Source organism: Parasteatoda tepidariorum, chromosome 1 (assembly GCF_043381705.1).
Source record: "Parasteatoda tepidariorum isolate YZ-2023 chromosome 1, CAS_Ptep_4.0, whole genome shotgun sequence".
Classification (NCBI taxonomy): Eukaryota; Metazoa; Arthropoda; class Arachnida; order Araneae; family Theridiidae; genus Parasteatoda; species Parasteatoda tepidariorum.
In genome coordinates this window covers 44,882,331-44,900,995 of record NC_092204.1, presented here as the reverse complement: position 1 = coordinate 44,900,995, position 18,665 = coordinate 44,882,331, and the positions used below count along the sequence as shown (strand labels likewise).

Here is an 18,665-nt window from a genome sequence, read left to right as displayed (position 1 = left end):
TTATAACTTCCTTAACGAGTTTAACTTAGTTGTAATTCAAGATGGACGATATATCAGGAAATAAAGATATAATTTAGACATCAGGAAATAAATATTTTAAAAGTATTCTGACTATGTATTGGCAATACTATGCCTAACAATAACTATTATATATATGATAATAAATATCAAACAAGTTATGGTCATGAGTATTTTCATGATAATTATTGTATACTCACACAAGCATTATAATTGATTATAATTATTGCATCATATAACTACTCTCATTATCGAATACGATATTGTCATGGGCTGTAATAGTGACACAACTCCAAAAACACGCGTTTTAGTCTAAGAACGGATGTAAATATGAAAATACACATTCTTTCAGCAGCAATACTAACACACCTCATAATTCAACTTAAAGGTAATCTTCGTTTAAGCAAACTAAAGCATTTCTTATGCATTTTGCTTAGCAATGAAAACTTTAAACCCACTTATCCCAAAACTTGATTTTTTGAGTTGTGCCGGTATTGCAGCCCATGAGCGAAATATCTCGATCATTATCGACTCATCGAAATATCGAATACAATATAACGATGCTGTAATATATTCTAAAGTAGCTTGGCATGAGATGAAGTTGAAAGATTTTATAATTAAACTTTCTTTTACCATGCTCCCAGTTGCTTAAAGAAACTGAAGTTCAATGTCAGCAAAAAATAATTATATCCTGATTTGTCTAATGATTCTAGAATTTAGAGTTCTGTTGTTATCATTAGCTAGACATTTTAATCACGCTATGGTTCAGACAATTCTATTTCCCATAGTTATCATGCTCCAAGAAACAGCTCGGTTTGAGTAAATAGAATAAACATGCTACATGTTTTCTACAATTTCTTACTAAAATTATTCACCTCGTAATGTTCTGGTTTTGTTTCGAACTGAAATTCCTTTCTCTCTGCACGCACCGCAATTATTTCCGCCTCTGTAAATTCTGTATGCGGTTGTATATATGTTGATTATCTATGTATATTTCTGCTTTTAAATTAAGCTTGCTGATATGATTATTTGCAATGATTAAATGCAGCAAGTCAGTGCACTGTAAAAAATTTCGGATCAAATTCCGGTGAAAAGTACCAGCGCTGGTATTTTGTACCGTAAAATCAATTTTCACCAGAACATGTTACGGATTATTGCAAGAAATTTGATATACTGTAATTTTTACAGTATTAATTACCGTAAAATCACTGAATCACTCTATTTAAATAAATATTTCTGTAAACATTACGGTATAACATATTGCGGTAAAAATCGATTTGATGGAGGATGCAGCTAAAGTGCCGGTACTTTATACCGTAATTTGATCCGAAATTTTTTACTATGCGCACACAGAAAGAAATTCTGGTAAAATTAATTGCTGTAGGGTAATGATATTCCTGGTGAAAAAAAAATTAAAATCTGCTATTGCGGTATTTATTACGGTATTTAAACCATTCATTTATTAGTGGTTTCCGTTCATATAATGACGATTTACTAGAAATTCTTGTTAATTTTACAAACATTCTTACTCAAGTGCTTTGGTAGAAATTAACGAACATTTTGGTGTTTTATCAGAACCAGAAACACGGTAAATGTTATCATATTCTGGTAGTTTCGACTATATTTTTTTCTCATCGTGTTCATTTAAAATGTTTGTATATCTTCTAAAGAAATATAGAATCTTTAGGAAAAAGCTGGTCCTGGTTTTAGAAATTAGTATTTCATATTACAAAAAAATCCAGGGAAAAACCAAAACTTTTCTCGTAAAGAAATTTACGAGTAAGTAATAGAGATTAAGTATTCAAAGAATAGAATAATAGGTTCATTATATTATTGAAGATTAATAATTATTAATAGAAATAATAGATTTAATAGAGATTATTATTCAGTTTACGGAGTATTTATTACGACAAAAATTTAAAGGAACGCTCAATGAAGTTTTTAATTTGTCTCTGAAACAAATTAAACACTTCCTTCTGCAAAAACTAATTTAAAACTAGGAAAGTTTAAATTTCTTTTTGTTATGCTTGTTAGATACCATTAAACATTATTAAGTTTAAAAAAAACGGCAATATACAAAACGATGAGCATTTTAATTCTTAAAACGTTTCCTCCGAAACTTGTATATAATGAAATTAAATGCAAACGCGTGAGACTTATTTTTTTTAATTATATATAATGGATGATATAAAACAAAACTCTTGAACTCTCTCATATTTTTTCAGTTGCAAAAGAGTGAAAAAAGTTAGTTCGGTAAAGTTACTGTTAAGAATATAAGTAATTAACGTGTACAAATGATATTTCTTTCAATTAAGCTATCAACGTTCTTAGTTTTTTTTCAAAAAAATTATATTGAAATTTGAGAAGTAAAACAATATATTGAATCTCATTTGAAGAACTGAGATTTTTTTTAAATGTAAAATTAGAAAAGCTTTTGTAATCGTTTGCTTAAATTTCTTTCATTTTTTTATGAAATATAAAAAAAATGTTAAAATTTTTTCATATAAATTGTAGTATTTATAAACATTTTCCTCGAGTTAAAATGTATTTTAAATTAATTATCAAAATTTTATATTATAACTGCTTATAACAATAAGAAGTTGTTTAAAATTTAAAAAACGACGTCGAAAATGAATTTTTTTTAAACATTTGCTCAAAAAGCGATCATTTTTCAATATATGATTTTTTTTAAAATGTGATATTTGAAAAAGCTTACAACATTTACAACAACAGTTTGTCATTTGTGAAAAATTTGAAAACTATTATAATATATTTCTAGTTGAAAGCAGCTGATTGAAGAAAAAAATCTTTTGCAGTCATCAGTACGCTTTACTTTCCCGACAAACAAAAATTTGTGCTAAGTCTAGGAAGAATTACAGTTTAAAATGAATAAGCTAAAACCTTTAATTACATTTAAATAAACATAAGAATCAAGGATTTTTTTCGATTTTAAAATATTATTAATAAGCGAAATTTCAGTTCCATTTTCCCTTTCAAAAACAATTGGGTATAATATGAAAAAAACACAACTACTTCGATTTAGTAGGAACAACATATGACGCAATGCTAAACGAATGGAATTTAGTTGTTGTTTATTTAGTTATTGTTATTAGNTAAATACACCTTGTGCGCCACCTAGGAACCAAATCTAGAACCGGACACTCGAAATTTTTGCTCTGTTACAATCGTACCCTGTTACAATTGACCCCACTCTCCCCTACTCTTTACTTTCCCGGCAAACAAAAATGTGTGCTAAATTTAGGAGGGATTACAGTTTAAAATAAATAAACTAAAACCTTTAATTACATTTAAATAAACAAAAGAATCAGGGAATTTTTTGTATTTTGAAATTTTATTAATAAACAAAATTTCAGTTCCACTTTTCCCTTTCAAAAACAATTGCTGTAAGGCGTTTTTAATTGTTTGTTAGAAAGTTTTATTATTTATAATCTGAATTTAAGTCTAAAAATAGAATGAAATGTCTATGTATCAAATATCCTCCTTAAACGTTTACGTTCTGAAAGCAATAAATAACTTACAAATTAGCATAACATATTTTCCTAGGAAGTATTTTTAAAAAAATAGAGAATTTGAAATCACTAATATTTAACAAAATTTATTGCTTTTATATACATTTTTCCTTTAGCAATACGTTTATAATTTTCAGCTTTTGTATTTATTTTAATATTAAAATTATTCAAACAGCGATCTGACCAAGCGAAATGATTATGCAAATCCCAAAACTGATCCACCCTCAAGTCACATATAATCTGTGTAGACAGACAAATTTAATCTTCAGCATGAACTTTTCTGTAGAAAGCTGAAAAGAAATTAAACACAGATGATGGGGTGAATTAAAGGAAAGCACTAAACAAGTGATTTCACTGTCAATAATGCTTTCCAAATAGCGGTGAAACATGAAAACTTCTCAACTCATTCCATGATTTACGTGGGAGAAAGATTGTCAGTGTTTTGAAGTTTAAAAGGCCAGAATGAAATTCGCACGTTTTTTGTTACGCTGAATTTGAAGTCAGTCACTCGTTAAATGTTTTGGTTTTACTTTAAAAATCGAAGCAGCACGTGAATTGAAAATGTTTTCGAAGTAGAAAAAAAAATTCAGACGATATTTGATACGTTTTGATATTTTAACCTGCGACAAAGAATTCTATCGAAGGAATAAATGGCCTATGAAGCGCAAATTGTTTATTATTAAATTAGGTTGAAAAACATCATTAATCAGTTTTTGTCACTAAAATTTGCTCTAACACTACGTTTATTTATCTTGAAACATTCATTTTTTGTAAGTTTTCATTGTTGGAAGTTGTTGTCCAGAGGAAAAAAAAACTAAATAACAAAGTTATAAATTCCATGAAAAATATCTTTTTCCTCATCTAATAAAAGGCGAAATCACTCACATCGAGAAAACAAAAAAGAATGGTCGAAACTACTAGAATATGGTAAAGTTTAAAGTATTTCTGGCTTTATGGGAGCATTAAAAATTTCTGTCATATTTACCGAAGCACTTTGGTAATGATTTTGGTAAAATTAACAGTAAAATAACGCTTTATAATATGCGTTAAAATTTGGTAAATGTGGTATAAATTTGGATATTTTACCATGATGTCTTAGAGCATGGCATAAAAACCATTTATTGGGTTTAATTTATGTTTCAGTTTTTTTTTATTTTTAACTAAATGTGTGGTAATAAGAGCAATAATTTTAGAAATTAGAATTTCCGATAAGCCGTTACCACATGCAGAGAAAAATTACCAAATGAATCGTTTAAATACCGTATATTTTTGTTTCATTTAACAGAATCATGATTCTTTTTATTATTATTTTTTTACCAGAAATGTCGCTACCTTAACAGTATGTTAATTTTATCAGAATTTATTTCTCGGTGTACAAAGTTACAAAATAACATACGATTATACGGAGGAAAAAATTCTGGTAAAATTACTGTATTGTAGATGACATTTTTGATAAAAAAAAAACCCGTAATTTTGTTTAATAACGTCAAAATATAAGATAGGATATAAATTTGAGATATCGTTTTGAAAAATATGCAATTTTGTCGAATTATTAAATAAAGAAAGTGTTTTTATTCCTTTATGTTTCTAGTAATTAGAGATGTAACATGACGTTTCTAGTAATTACAAACTAAAACAAAACGTAACATAAACTATATAAACATTAATTTGCTATTGTTTGATTTTCTTAAAATGTTAGTTTTAGTGTAAGAAAATAATTCCCAATAAGTCATTTAGTAAATCAAGTTATTCAAAGAGCAATTTTTCTATTACCACTAATTAAAATTCAATTGTTGGATAGTGTTTTTCAGAAATTTAAGCAATAACTTAACAAAAAGTAAATATTTTATCGAAAATTTAGATGCATACAAAAATGTGTTGCATCAATAAATAGCGAGTTTCAAATGAAAGTTACACGCATTTTAAATTTTTTTTTACCTAATGGGAAAAGTTTGGTGATAAATAGAAAAATACTGTAATATTCTACTCACAATTACATATTAAATGCATTATGATAGATATATGTAAACTGAGAGATTTTGGTTTAATAAACAATTAAGTTGTTTGTACTGATCAGCAATTATATTGTAGTATTATTATATTAGATTTGCTTTATTATGTTATTGCTTTTTTTATTTTATTACATTATTGTATTTGTATTGCTGTTTAATTGTTGACTGATCAGTTGTTTATGTAGAATTGTTATAGAGTTCTTATAGGATTTAAAACATTAAAAAGTTTTTTAAATCTATAAACAAGGAGGTGATAAATCTAAAATGATGCCGTGAGGACACGACCTATTGATGAGCATGCCTCAATTATGAATCCTAATATCCAAAGACAATATTCATTAGCGTGAAGCGTTTGAATTTCATTGGCACCGTTGCACCTCATTGAGAAGGCGGTCGTTAAAAAATGCAGCGAGTAACAAAAGCTGATTGTGGTAATCCTCGCGGGCAATTATAGTTCGGTTGTAAATATCTTCTCACGTTATCTCACAATCAATGCTATGTGGCCATTTAAAACAGACCGCAAATTATCTTTTCAAAAATCTACTCGTTCGATATATGTAACAGGTATAGAGAGGTGACTCACAGACTAATTATCGGGATTCTTTCAGTCCTAACAGTAAATCATCAATGTCATTGTTCCATGTCCAATAAAGACAAATGATATTGGAGATTCGAAGATGGTAATGAATTCTTTTGCTATTATTTGACTGCTGTACCGAATGGTCGTAAAACTTGACCGAGGACTGATTATATTGTTTTTGTTTCGGTTTTGGTCGCAGATAAAGTATCTCTATATTTTGCCGGTAAAGACTATACTTTCTTCTCAGAAAGTATATTGATAAAAATAATTTTCCATTTCCGGGTTTTGCTGACTCTCTTTTATGTGTAGCGGTCAAAGGAATGGTTGGTAAAATTATGACAATGTTTTCACGGGTGCAAATGGTTTCGAATGTTCTAGCGGTAACTATAGCAACCACTTGTCTAAGAAACGAAAACGATTTATTATATTTTTCCCTTTCTTCAAAATTATTATCACAGTTAGTTGTTTTATTAAGGAATAATTTTTATTCTAATATTAGAGCGTGTTAAAAATCTAATAATTGTTTTTTATAGCGTAAGAGAATGGAAACGTATTTGCGCTAACGGTAACATATTTCCGCTGCAGTAATAAGCCTAACTACGCGTAGGATTATGAATTTATCGGTTTCTTTAATTATTTTTAAAATTAATTTCATGAAATTTTCTTTGAATCGTTTGGCTAATTGTTTTATTTTGATTCTGCTTAGATTATTTTCTTCAAGAACGTCGAGTGTTAACGAAGATAAAGGAAAATTGTTTAAGACTAAAAGTAAAGCACGATTTGATTTCAATATTTTAACTTCTCTGCTTTTTTATTGTTTTTAAATTTATTTCTATGTAAAATTTATGCACTTATTTATATGACCATCATGATTAATTCTTTTAAACTAATGGAATAATGAAGACGTTCAAGTGTTATTGCTTATATAGTTACTACGACAATTTATTAATACCTTTTCTCTGTTTTAGTATAATTTATCATATAACAGGATTAAGTAAAAGATGATCAACATAAATAAATAAAACTATTAAATATGTACTGAAATGGGGAATATTTAGTCATCAATTAAGTGTTTTTGGTTAAAGTTAATAGCGACTGGATTGTAACTAAGTCCAACAGAAACCTTGGAAAATGCATTGCTGTAACGTTACTGAGGAACATAAAAGAAACATAATTTTAATTAATCTTATAAGAAATTAAAAAGTTTGTTTAGTTTAAAGCTTTACTGAAAGACGTATATAGCAGAATTTAATTTTATAATTGTATAAAAATCTTTTGAAGTATTAGTATCAAATTTTATAAATACATTCAAATTAACAAATCACATAATTATAATCACAACTACAAATAGTAAGTTGTTTTGATTTTTACAGATAATCATATTATTAATAATCAACTACTGTTAAGTATGAATACTCTAAACAATTCTTTGACATTACTCTAAAGGTATTTCTAAATAACAATTTTAATGCAAATTTTGATTTCACATACCAAATTATAACATTATTAGTTAATGACAGTTTAATATGTAAAGGTAAGAATTTTCAATTGTAAATGTCTATTCACAATTTACTGAATTTTCATTTATAAATAAACTACAAACAGTTTAAAAAATTCAGGGAACTTTTAAAGCCATTTCAATATTTTGAACTGAAAATCACGAAAAATGGACATTTTAAACTATATTTTTTAATTAATTTTTTTAACAATAAATTTTCAACAGTGTAACGCGTGTAGCTTTACAAAGTAGTGTAACAAAGTAGAAGTTAATTCCTTGTTTTAGTAGCCTTAAAATAGGGTAAACAATGAGCTCATGCTATTTTATTGTTATTAATATTATTAAAATTTATTTCGTTGTGCCAGATATTAAAATTAAAAATTAATGTCTAAAAAAAGGACAGAAAAGTTGAAAAGTGTGAATAAATTAAACCAGTAGATGAAAATCATGACAAAATAAATCTTAAAATTATATTTTTTGTATTTTAAAAATGTATGCTTTTTATGTTATGAAATAATTCTATTTAAAACAAAACGCATTCAGTTAACTAAAAATAAACTAAGTACATATATTTTAGTTATAGGTGTACGTCTTATTTAGGGAAATAAAAGCAACTTAAATCCAAATTGAACATAAATTAATATAATAGGTTATATACCTTTTAAATTTGTGACTAAATTAATTAATATGAAAAATACGAAAAAAAGTCATTTGAAAAATGTAAAAAAACTTTTAACTTTTAGCTCTTTATTAAATTTCATTTATTTGAATCTATCTGTAGTGTTGGTCATTTTTTTTGTTCCATTTTGTCCAGTTTCTTCTTATTTGTTTTTTTTTAATTTCCTCCCAGTGTCTCGGAAAATATAGTTTTCTTTCGAAAAAACTCCTAACCCTGATTTATTTACAATTCTTATATGAAAATTTTTAAAACAGTAAATGTTTCATTATTTATATTATTTAGGTACATATCTACACTGTAAGAAATTCCGGATCAAGCTACAGTAAAAAGTATCGGCTCTCAGGGTGAGGGCTCTTTTTACCGTAAAATCGGTTTTTACCGGAACATGTTACAGAACAAAAAAACCTGATTTACCGTAATTTTTACCGCAAAATCACTAAATCACTCTAATTAAATAAATATAGCTGTAAAAATTACGGTACCTACTTCATTGTAAAAATGGATTTTAATGGATGAGAATGTCAAAATGCCTGTATTTTATACTTTATTCAATTTGATCCAGACTTTTTTAAGAGTATGGATTTGTGCCGACTAATGAGATGGGAAACAAGAATATCGTTTTTATTGTTTTATTAACGATAGATGCTTCTAAAATCATATCATTAAATTAGACTTGTTTTTAGTTAAAAACAACTAATTTTTGTTAAGTACTTATAAAAACCCGTTTTAGTTTTTTTTTCTCTTTAAAAAAAACTTTCTCAAAAATGTTTACATTTCACCAAATAACTGCCTTGACTTCTCAACATTCTAGTTATAACCGTTCTCTAAAACCTCAAAATGACCTTTTTAAGGGTGTTATTTACTGTGGTAAAAGAAATCCCCTATTACAGGTGTTTGTGCAGCCTCTTTCTACTAACCCACATACTCCTAAGTTTGCTCTATAATTACCTGATTTAACTTTTGATTTTTTTTACCAATGTTTTTCTTAAAGATCAGAGAAAGCGCAATCCTTATTATACAAAGGTGGGAAGCATCGAATGAAGGGCTAGAATTAAAAGAACTAAATTGATGGCATTAAGTTATAAATGTAATCTGATTAAAACATACTTTCAAAAGTTAAGCAACAAACTAATAAAAGGATAGTAAATCAAATAGTGCGCTATTTAAAAATTTGTGTCAAGATGACTGCGCGTATTTTGTTATTATCTTTGCATTTTCGACATGTTTTTGCTTTAGAAACATAACCTTTACTTGTTTTTGCATTTTAGACAAGTAAAGGTATATTTCCTGTGAGATGAAATGTCGATATGTTTCGTTAAAAATAGATACGCTCTCTTATATGATGCAATAGGCTTAAGTAATAAAATTTATTAAAGTTTTGTCTTAACTTTGGAGAAACAGTTTGAAAGGAAAATAGTAATAAAACTAGTAAATAATAAAATCCAAAATAATAATAAATTAAATCAATTTGTACGAATTAAATTCTGTCCATCCCAATAATAGAGACCTGCATATGCGTGTATAATTTTTAAAATGAATAAAATAATATACTGTAAAAATACCAAATCAAATTACAATAGAAAGTACTGGCATCATCCGTAAATTCCATTTTATCGTAAAATTAACTTTTACTGTAAAATATTATACCGTAATATTTACAGTAACATTCATTTAATTAGAGCGATTTATGGGAATTATTACTGTAATTTACGGTATATCACAGTTTTCGTTCCGAAACATGATCTGGCAAAAATGGGTTTCAAGGTAAAAAGTACCGGCAGCTTGAGTGCCGGTATTTTTTTCCGTAATTTGATCTGGAATTTTTTACAGTGTATTAACCATTTTCCCTCATTGAAGAACATCATCAAATAATTGTTGCAGTTAACTCTCTTTAAAAAAAAACAGTAACATTACACAAAAGAAAAATGTAATTTAATGATATGGTAATATTTTTTGCAATGTTTTTTCGAATAATGTGAGAAGTTACAGTTAAAAAAAATCAATGAAACAATCTATTGAAAAGATTCAAAAGGAATGGTCTATTCAAATGTCACTATTCGAGATTGAATGTAGCGTAGTGTTGGGTTAATTAACGTAGTGTTGAGTTAGTAGGTTGAGTTAACGTAGTTTAAACATTGCAATTTAGAAAGATTACTAAAAATTTGTTTCTCACATTAAAACCATTCTTGTATTTTTGAATGAATAAAGAAAAATCACGTTTACAAATGATGATTATTTTTCACTGTATTAAAAATTTTTAAAAGATAGTAATTTAACAATAATTGCTTTTTATTTAAAATTGGGAAAAAATTTAAATATGAATTAGTTATAATTTTCCCTTCAAAAATAATTTTAAAGAGTTAAAACTGAAAACAAATAGAGTTCTACTGAATAAAGAGTGAATTTTTTTTATCTGTTTCTAAACCTTATAATTCAAAAAAAATATGTGTTTTATTCAGTTCGCAAAAAAAACTGTATTTCTTTAAAAAAATATATAAATTACATTTTTTCCATTTTTACTAAATAAAACAATTAGAAATGAATATTTCAGATTAGGAAATTATTTTTTGAGCAATTATTCTGAAAAATCAAAACAATATTTCTATAATTGAATTCGTATAATTCAATTATAATTGCTTTAAGAACTTCTGTTAATCATATTCTCTTTCTTTCTTTCTTACTTTAATCTTCGGAGAACTCTACTTTTGTAAACTTATATTTAATAGCATTTTAAAGCAAATTTTACTTTATTTTATTGTTTAAGAATCTTCTTCATAAAGAAAAGAAATTCTATTTTATCGAAAAATGTATAAACTTAATTTCTTTGCTTATTAAGTAACTAATACTTTTGATAATTTCTTGTTTCAATTATTCATTGAAATTAATTCTTTTGAAATTAGTTAAGGAATTTTAAATTTTAAGATATCAAATATTTTAAAAGCTTAATCTTTGAACTTTTTAACTTTGGACTTTGGTAATTAAGTTCACTTTTACACATCTGTATGAATAAAATGAAACAAAAACATTCGGAAATGTAAATAAGTTTTTAATCAATAAGGAAATTTCAGTCATATAATGTTTCGTAGATTAACGTGAAGGTATGTGAATGAAAAAATTATTTAGTTTTTTTAAATTAACATTTAGAAACATTAGTATTAAAAAAATATTTAACGTAAGCACCGATGAACTATAACTAATAAATTTCAAATGAGGAAAAAACTGATAAAACTAATAAAAATAATTTTTATATAAAACTGTATGCTGTCAAAGTATATCCATTCAATTAACTCTGAGAAAAAAAAATATGGCCAAAACTACCAGAATATGGTAAAATTTGCATTATTTCTGGCTTTATGGGAATACCAAAGAGCTCGGTAATTTTTACCGAAATGGTTTGGTAATGATTTTGGTAAAATTAACAAAAAGTATGGTTTAATAATATGTAATAACATTTTGTAATGTCGGTACAATTTGGACAGAACATGGCGTAAAAGTCATTTATTCGGTTAAATTTACTTTTCAGTTTTGTATTTTACTAAATATTTGGTAATAAGAACCATAATTCTGAAAACTAGAATTTCCGGTAAACCGTTTCCATATGAAAAATTACTAAATGCCTGGTTTAAATACCCTATATTTTGGCATTTAAGGTCACGATTATGGTTTTACTACCAGAAAGGTCATTACTATACAGTACATTAATTTAAACAGAATTCAAAATAAATATTTAAAATTCTAAATCAATGCGAAGAGTTAATATTTCGGAATATTTGCGATGAAGTATTTAAGATTTGTTTAGTAACCAAAAGTTAATTAAGAATTTTAAAAATACATTTTTATAAAAAGTTTTAATAGTAACTATGGAAAATAATCGCAATAAAATATTGGGTAAAAAATTCGAGTGAAATGTCTCAATAAATTTAGGGTAAATATATTTGAAAAGTTCGGTAACTTAAACTTGAATGAAATTTAACTTTTGATGTGACAATTTGTTTATCGTTAAGAAACAAAAATTATTGTGAAACAATCGCAAGGGATAAAAAAAAAGCGAAACGTAGGCCCTTAGTATGTCATCACGCATTACTTCAAACATTAGTGAATCAAATTTTTTTTCTGTCTTGTCTAGTGAAAATTATGCATGGGTAAAAACCTATGATTGTCAACAATAACCATTTGAAGTTGATTCTTAACAAGAACCATCTATTTTTAACGCTGTCGCTTATGTGAAGCAGACTAATTCCCAATTAAGTTATAACAAAGAACAATACTAAGATACAAATACATAATACTTTCACTTCCTCCAACTGTCTCGGTTCTATTATACGTACAACAACAAGTAAGCCAATATCGCCAAATATAGTTTAATAAAAACATTTTAACTCTAGTAGGCTCTAGACGCATTAACGCTTATTGGATATCAATTCGACAGATTTAAAACTCACTGGACGAAAATTGTCATACTTAAAAGTTCATTATCGTTAACTGTTTTTCCTTTGTATTGACACTTAAAAGGGTTTGAATATGACATGATTAGATGACATGAGTTTTTTAATTACAATTGAGTTGATATTAAAATTTCGTTACAAAAATCTGCTTACTAAACTTTTATTTTAACGAAATGACTTTTTAGATTGAAAACTTTTTAATCTGCTATGCGTGACATATAGTTTAAATGTAATGTCAAGCGATTAAATAATGAAAAATATATAGCATAATATAATAATTAGTTTTATGAGCAATTTAGTTGTTCAGTAGAAGTAATTAAGTAATTACTTTTTGATAAATTGTTTTTACTGTTTGTGTTCTCAGTTGCTTTTTGTTTCTTTTTTCCTTATTTTGAGATGAACGATATTGGTTTTTTTTTAAAATTAAAATTTATTATGAAAAGCGCATAAATTGATGCATTCCATTCCATAATGTATGTCTAGTTTTGCACATTATGTTTATTAAGGGAACAAAAACGCAAACGAAAAAAACGCGTTTAATAAATTTTAATTCAATGATAGTATTACCGCGTACGTTGCCAAAAATTGCAGTAAAAAGTACCGGAATTCAAGGGTTTCAAAAATTCGGTGTTCAAAAAATACTTTTTACAGTACAGTATTACAGTTCAAAAAATCAGATATATAGTAAAAATCTAATATATAATCTGGTATGTAATTTTTACAGTAATATTTTCTGTAAAATCACTGAATTACTGTAATTAATTAATAATCAACGTAAAAATTACGGTATAATTACCGTTATTTAATCCGGAATTTTGAACAGTGAACTAAGTTGTAATCTGATTGGTTTGAGGGGGCGCAACTAAAATATTCGCAAAATCTATCACGGATACCCATTATTATATTAAATGACATTTTAAATACGGATTTAAATATATAATCTGGTATGTAATTTTTACAGTAATATTTTCTGTAAAATCACTGAAATACTGTAATTAATTAAATATCAACGTAAAAATTACGGTATAATTACCGTTATTTAATCCGGAATTTTTAACAGTGAACTAAGTTGTAATCTGATTGGTTTGAGGGGGCGCAACTAAAATATTCGCAAAATCTATCACGGATATCCATTATTATATTAAATGACATTTTAAATACGGATTTAAAATTTTTTACCTCCTCATATGTAAATTGCCGCGGTATGTATTTCAGAATCTCAGGAGCAGCCGATGGTTTGTTCCATGAAAGTTATTTTAACTTTTTACATCCTTTGTCACATTTAGAACTGATGGCAAAAGTGGAAACAATTTTACATACAATTAGGAAACTTGTTACCCAAATACAAATGCAATAAAAATTAACTGTCTATAAGATATTTATTTTATTTTAAGCAAAGTATTTAAATCTATATAAGAAAAAACAATTTCGCTGCTTAATTATTTGTAGTTTTTTATATATTTTATTACTATTTGAGACAGTTTAATTTCAAGTAATTACAGTTTATAAGTATATAAGATTTTACAAATAAATACAGTTAAGTAAACTAATAATTCATGTAGTGAGTAATTTAAATCTTAGAATTTAAAACTAGATACATAATTTTGTCAAACATCCTAAAAGCAACAATATTCTGCTTAGATATTTTGAATTATTAATGAGTACATAAGTGAAATCAAACAGTATATAAATCGTCGAATAGTATATAAGTAAGTAGATATTTTAACAGGTAATATATTTTGAATGTTGCTGTTTAAACATAAAAGAACACAAAAAGGATTTTTAATGCAGGCAATAAAATTCTGTAAGAATCATTAGTAGAATCCCTGAAGATGAAAATCAATAATGACAAAGAAGTTGGAATAATTTAAGATTTCCGTTTTTGTAGAGACCTCTAGCTTTAGTATAAGAAAAATCACTGTTCTAAAGCCTCTAAATTAAAAATATTTTTTGTATTTACTGTATTTTTAGGTGTACAAGTCGATCTTCTGTTTTTAACTTCAAAATGATGGATGTATACATTCTATGCATATTTCGACCCCTAAATTTAGATTTGCTCGAAAAACATTTTAAACAAATACAAACTTTTTTTAAAAAAAAATACATTTTGAGAAATTTAAAGAAATAATCAAAAATTTTCCATTCAGATTTCATTGTAAATGTGTATTTTACGTATATGAACGCATCAAAACGAGTTTCATTCTTTGTTCTTTTACTGTCAAATGATTTGATCTTTTAATGTTCTGATCTTGTTCTTATTCTGATGATTTTTTGATATTCGGACAGTTAAAAGAATTAAACTCAGTTTTTAAAAGATAGACGTTTCGTACCGAATCATCGTCGATGCATGGAAAAAATATTGGTGCAATATTAAATATTTTAAGAAAAGTAGTGTTTCAAGTTCGTTGAATGTACCGAAAATGATATTTCGTGGGAGTATGAAGTCGAATCACTTGTAGAATTGAACCGTTACGATAATATGTAAAAAGTCTTGATAGCATTCCCTGTGATAAAGTATGGTCAAAACTACATGAATATGATAAAATTTACCGTTATGGGAACAACAAACAGTTTGGTAATTTTTACCAAAACTAAAATTGTTTTGCTAAAATTGACAATATGACATAAAATTTGGTAAACAAGGTAAAATTTTTTACTTTTTACTTTAGAGTCTGTCACATAAACTATTTAGTCTCTTGTTTATAATTAGAACTATAATTTTAAAAACCAAAATTTGCGGTAAACCGCTATCATATGAGATTCCCTCTCATATGATAACGGTTTACCGCAAAATAAATGGTTTATGTGCCGTATATTTTGGTTTTAATGCCAAAATTAATTTTTTTTTCAATCAAGAATGTCATTACCATACAGTATTATTTTTTTCTCTCTGTGTTATAATAGTATAACTTTAAATTTTTTTTGTATTAATCTTATAGAATAGATTGATATTTTATGTTAAATGTCGGGTTTTACATGAAGCCTTTGCATCCAAATATGTTACTGGTGTATGTCATGTCATGTGGTGTAAATCAGCCTCCATTTTTCTTTGCAACATAAACACTGACACTGGGACTTAAATACTGAAAAAATACTTTAAGTACGCATTTTCAGACATACAATATTAAACGCTGAGCAGCATTATCAAGAAAATTTACTGCAATCTTATTAATTGTTCAATTAAATTATGTTTTCAATCAAGTTGAACCATACTATCTCATAATTAATTTTAACAGGTATTGACTTGCACGATATGATATTGTATTCAGCTTTCAACATACTTGCACCTGCTATAAAATTTTGATTGTTGTGATATGAATACGCTGTTGAAAGTAATGATTATAATAATATAAATATCGTTTTATTTATATCAGTGTTAGTCACAAAAATATCTCAACTCAATTAACTCAATGATGCATATAATATACCGAAGATGAGCACGCTATTAGATGAAAAAAATTAGGAAATTAAAAAAATAAATTATTTTTCTCAACAAAAACAAGTGAAAAAAAATGTCTTGTGTTATGTTTAAAATTGCTAAAACATTTATAAAAGTTAAAATTATAATGTTGTGATGCGAATACGATAATAATAATAATAACAATAATAATAATAATAACAATATTAATAATATAAATATGGTATTATTTGTATCAATATTACTTACAAAAATATAAATATTAACTCAGTGATTTAAATGACCTACCACATTTTAAGTGTACGCTATTCAAAAACAATAACGAAATTCGAAAATGACAAACAGCTAAAAAAAATATTCCCAGCTAGAATAAAAATTTGAAAAAAATTTTCATTCGATGATTTTTTTTTCTTTCTTTAAATTTAAATAATAAATGCTTGTAATGATTTTAAAATTAATATCTAGGAAAGAACTATGAGCATGTCTAATATTTTTTTGTATAAAAAGGGAGATTATTTTTCGCTAAATTATTTATTCATAATAATTATTTTAACTCTTGCATTAGATTCAACAAGTACGTAATGTTATCTTAAAATTGACTCAAAGTTGAAATTCCCATGAAAAACCTTATGAAAGCAGTGGGGGGGGGGATGAACTTGGGAGATTTTTTCAAAGGTTTAAACTAATGCACCAGTGTTTGAAAAGCATCGCAGACAAACAATAACATTTGTATCAGTAACAAACATGAAGAATTTCTTTAATCATACAAAATCAGTTTCCATATTTCTTTGATAACAATTTTATAACTCTTATTCTGGAAATAGCATAGTATTTCCTTAAGAGACAAACTGCATATGGATACATAAAATAATTAATTAATAAGAAATCATAAGCCTAAAGCTTACAAATAGATTTAAATTATGCAACATTAGTTGCTGGAAAAGTTAACTTATTACTATTTCATAATAAAAAACAAAAGATACTCACTTGGATTGCTGATTGTTGTTGTTGCTGTTGGTAAAATCCAGTAGCATGACTTAAAGCTAAAGACCAAAGCAAGCAAACACACTAGCACGATTCCTCTAAGGTACCTTCTGCAGAAAATTGTGCTGAATATCTAATTCAACATTCCGAGCCGGACACCGAAGAGAATGGAAAAAAAGTAGGGGAAGATAAAAAATTAAACAAAAAGTTTCCACAGAGCCCTTCTAGCGATTTTTCTAAGATTGGACTATAAACACAAGAGGAACGTCCAGTTTGCCGGAGAAGGACATCGACCGCTCAACTCTCTGAGAAGAAGAAACTGAAAATGAAGCCTGGCAAGGTTGACACCTGAAGAATCAAGGTCGTGACGTCATGCGAGAGAAGAACACCTCACTTTTTTGATTGAAAAGATGCGCTAAACACGCAATGTATTTTTCGTCCGCCATTTTGAACCACTTGAAGGACAAGGAGTTAGCTTTTGTTCTATAGCTCAATGAGTAGTCCCGAGAAGGCCTTGATTTTCTCTAGTAATCCTACATCAAATTCTTCCTTTTATCCTTTTTTTTCTAATCTGTAATTAGAAATAAAAAATAAAATAATAACAGAGCTTGTAAAAGGGCTTATATGGGTGATTCTTTTTAAACATGACAATTCGGACCAAAAAATTTCTTCAAATTTAAAGTCTTCAAATTAATCAAAATTTTTTTTTGTATACTTCTTTAGTTACACTTATTAATATCTTACAGACAGCAGTGTAGTTTGTAGACATTTGCTTGAGAAAAAAAAAAATAAATAGAAATTTACGAAATCTTGAATGCCAGGAAAATGACATATTAGCTTAGAAGTTTAAAAAACAGTCATTTTAAGTTAATAGTAAGTAACTCAACTTAAGCCTTTATGTTAGATGGGCCATAAACTGCTTAAATTAATTCTTTTTATCCACTGTAGAAAGAATCAAAAACTTTTTTGTTGCTGATATGTACAGAATAAAATTGTGTATAATAATCAATCATTAAATAAATAAATAATTTTGATTACATCCAACCATATTACAATCATACATAAACTTGGTATTAGGCTAATATTTGCTCTTCCTCCTTACAGTATTAGCAGTTAAAAAAAATTTTTGGTAACACTTCAATGTCCTGGAATTCATAAGCCAGGATACTGTCAAATTCGCCATTTTATAGCATATAACTTTACTTCAATTTAATATTTTGGCCTAAGACGTTTACATTCTGCAGAAAATAACAGGATTTCTTAAAATAACTCAGATAAATCTATGTAGTTTATGTTATTAATGATTTCAAGAAGCCAGGAAAATGACAACACAAAAACCTACTCATCTTGAAAAAAATTTTGAAATAGATTTTGAACCAGAAAATTGATTCTTTATTCCTGCAACAAGACATGTTCATATAGGAGGGTACCTAATAAATCTATTAACTTAAGATATTGATTGCTGACTCTATCTATTTTGGTTATAAACCACTAAATAAGA

General features: G+C 26.8%; 1 protein-coding gene across 1 annotated transcript in view; it reads right to left on the bottom strand.

Moving 5' to 3' along the window:
• The window catches only part of LOC107446084 (cordon-bleu protein-like 1), a 159,259-nt gene extending 141,768 nt beyond the window's left edge, over nt 1-17,491 (bottom strand). The window contains exon 1 of the mRNA XM_016060633.3: nt 17,168-17,491. Coding sequence (XP_015916119.2) covers nt 17,168-17,214 — 47 coding nt within the window. The 5' untranslated portion in view covers nt 17,215-17,491. The remainder of the gene's footprint in view (nt 1-17,167) is intronic.
• Between the last annotated feature and the right edge of the window lie 1,174 nt (nt 17,492-18,665).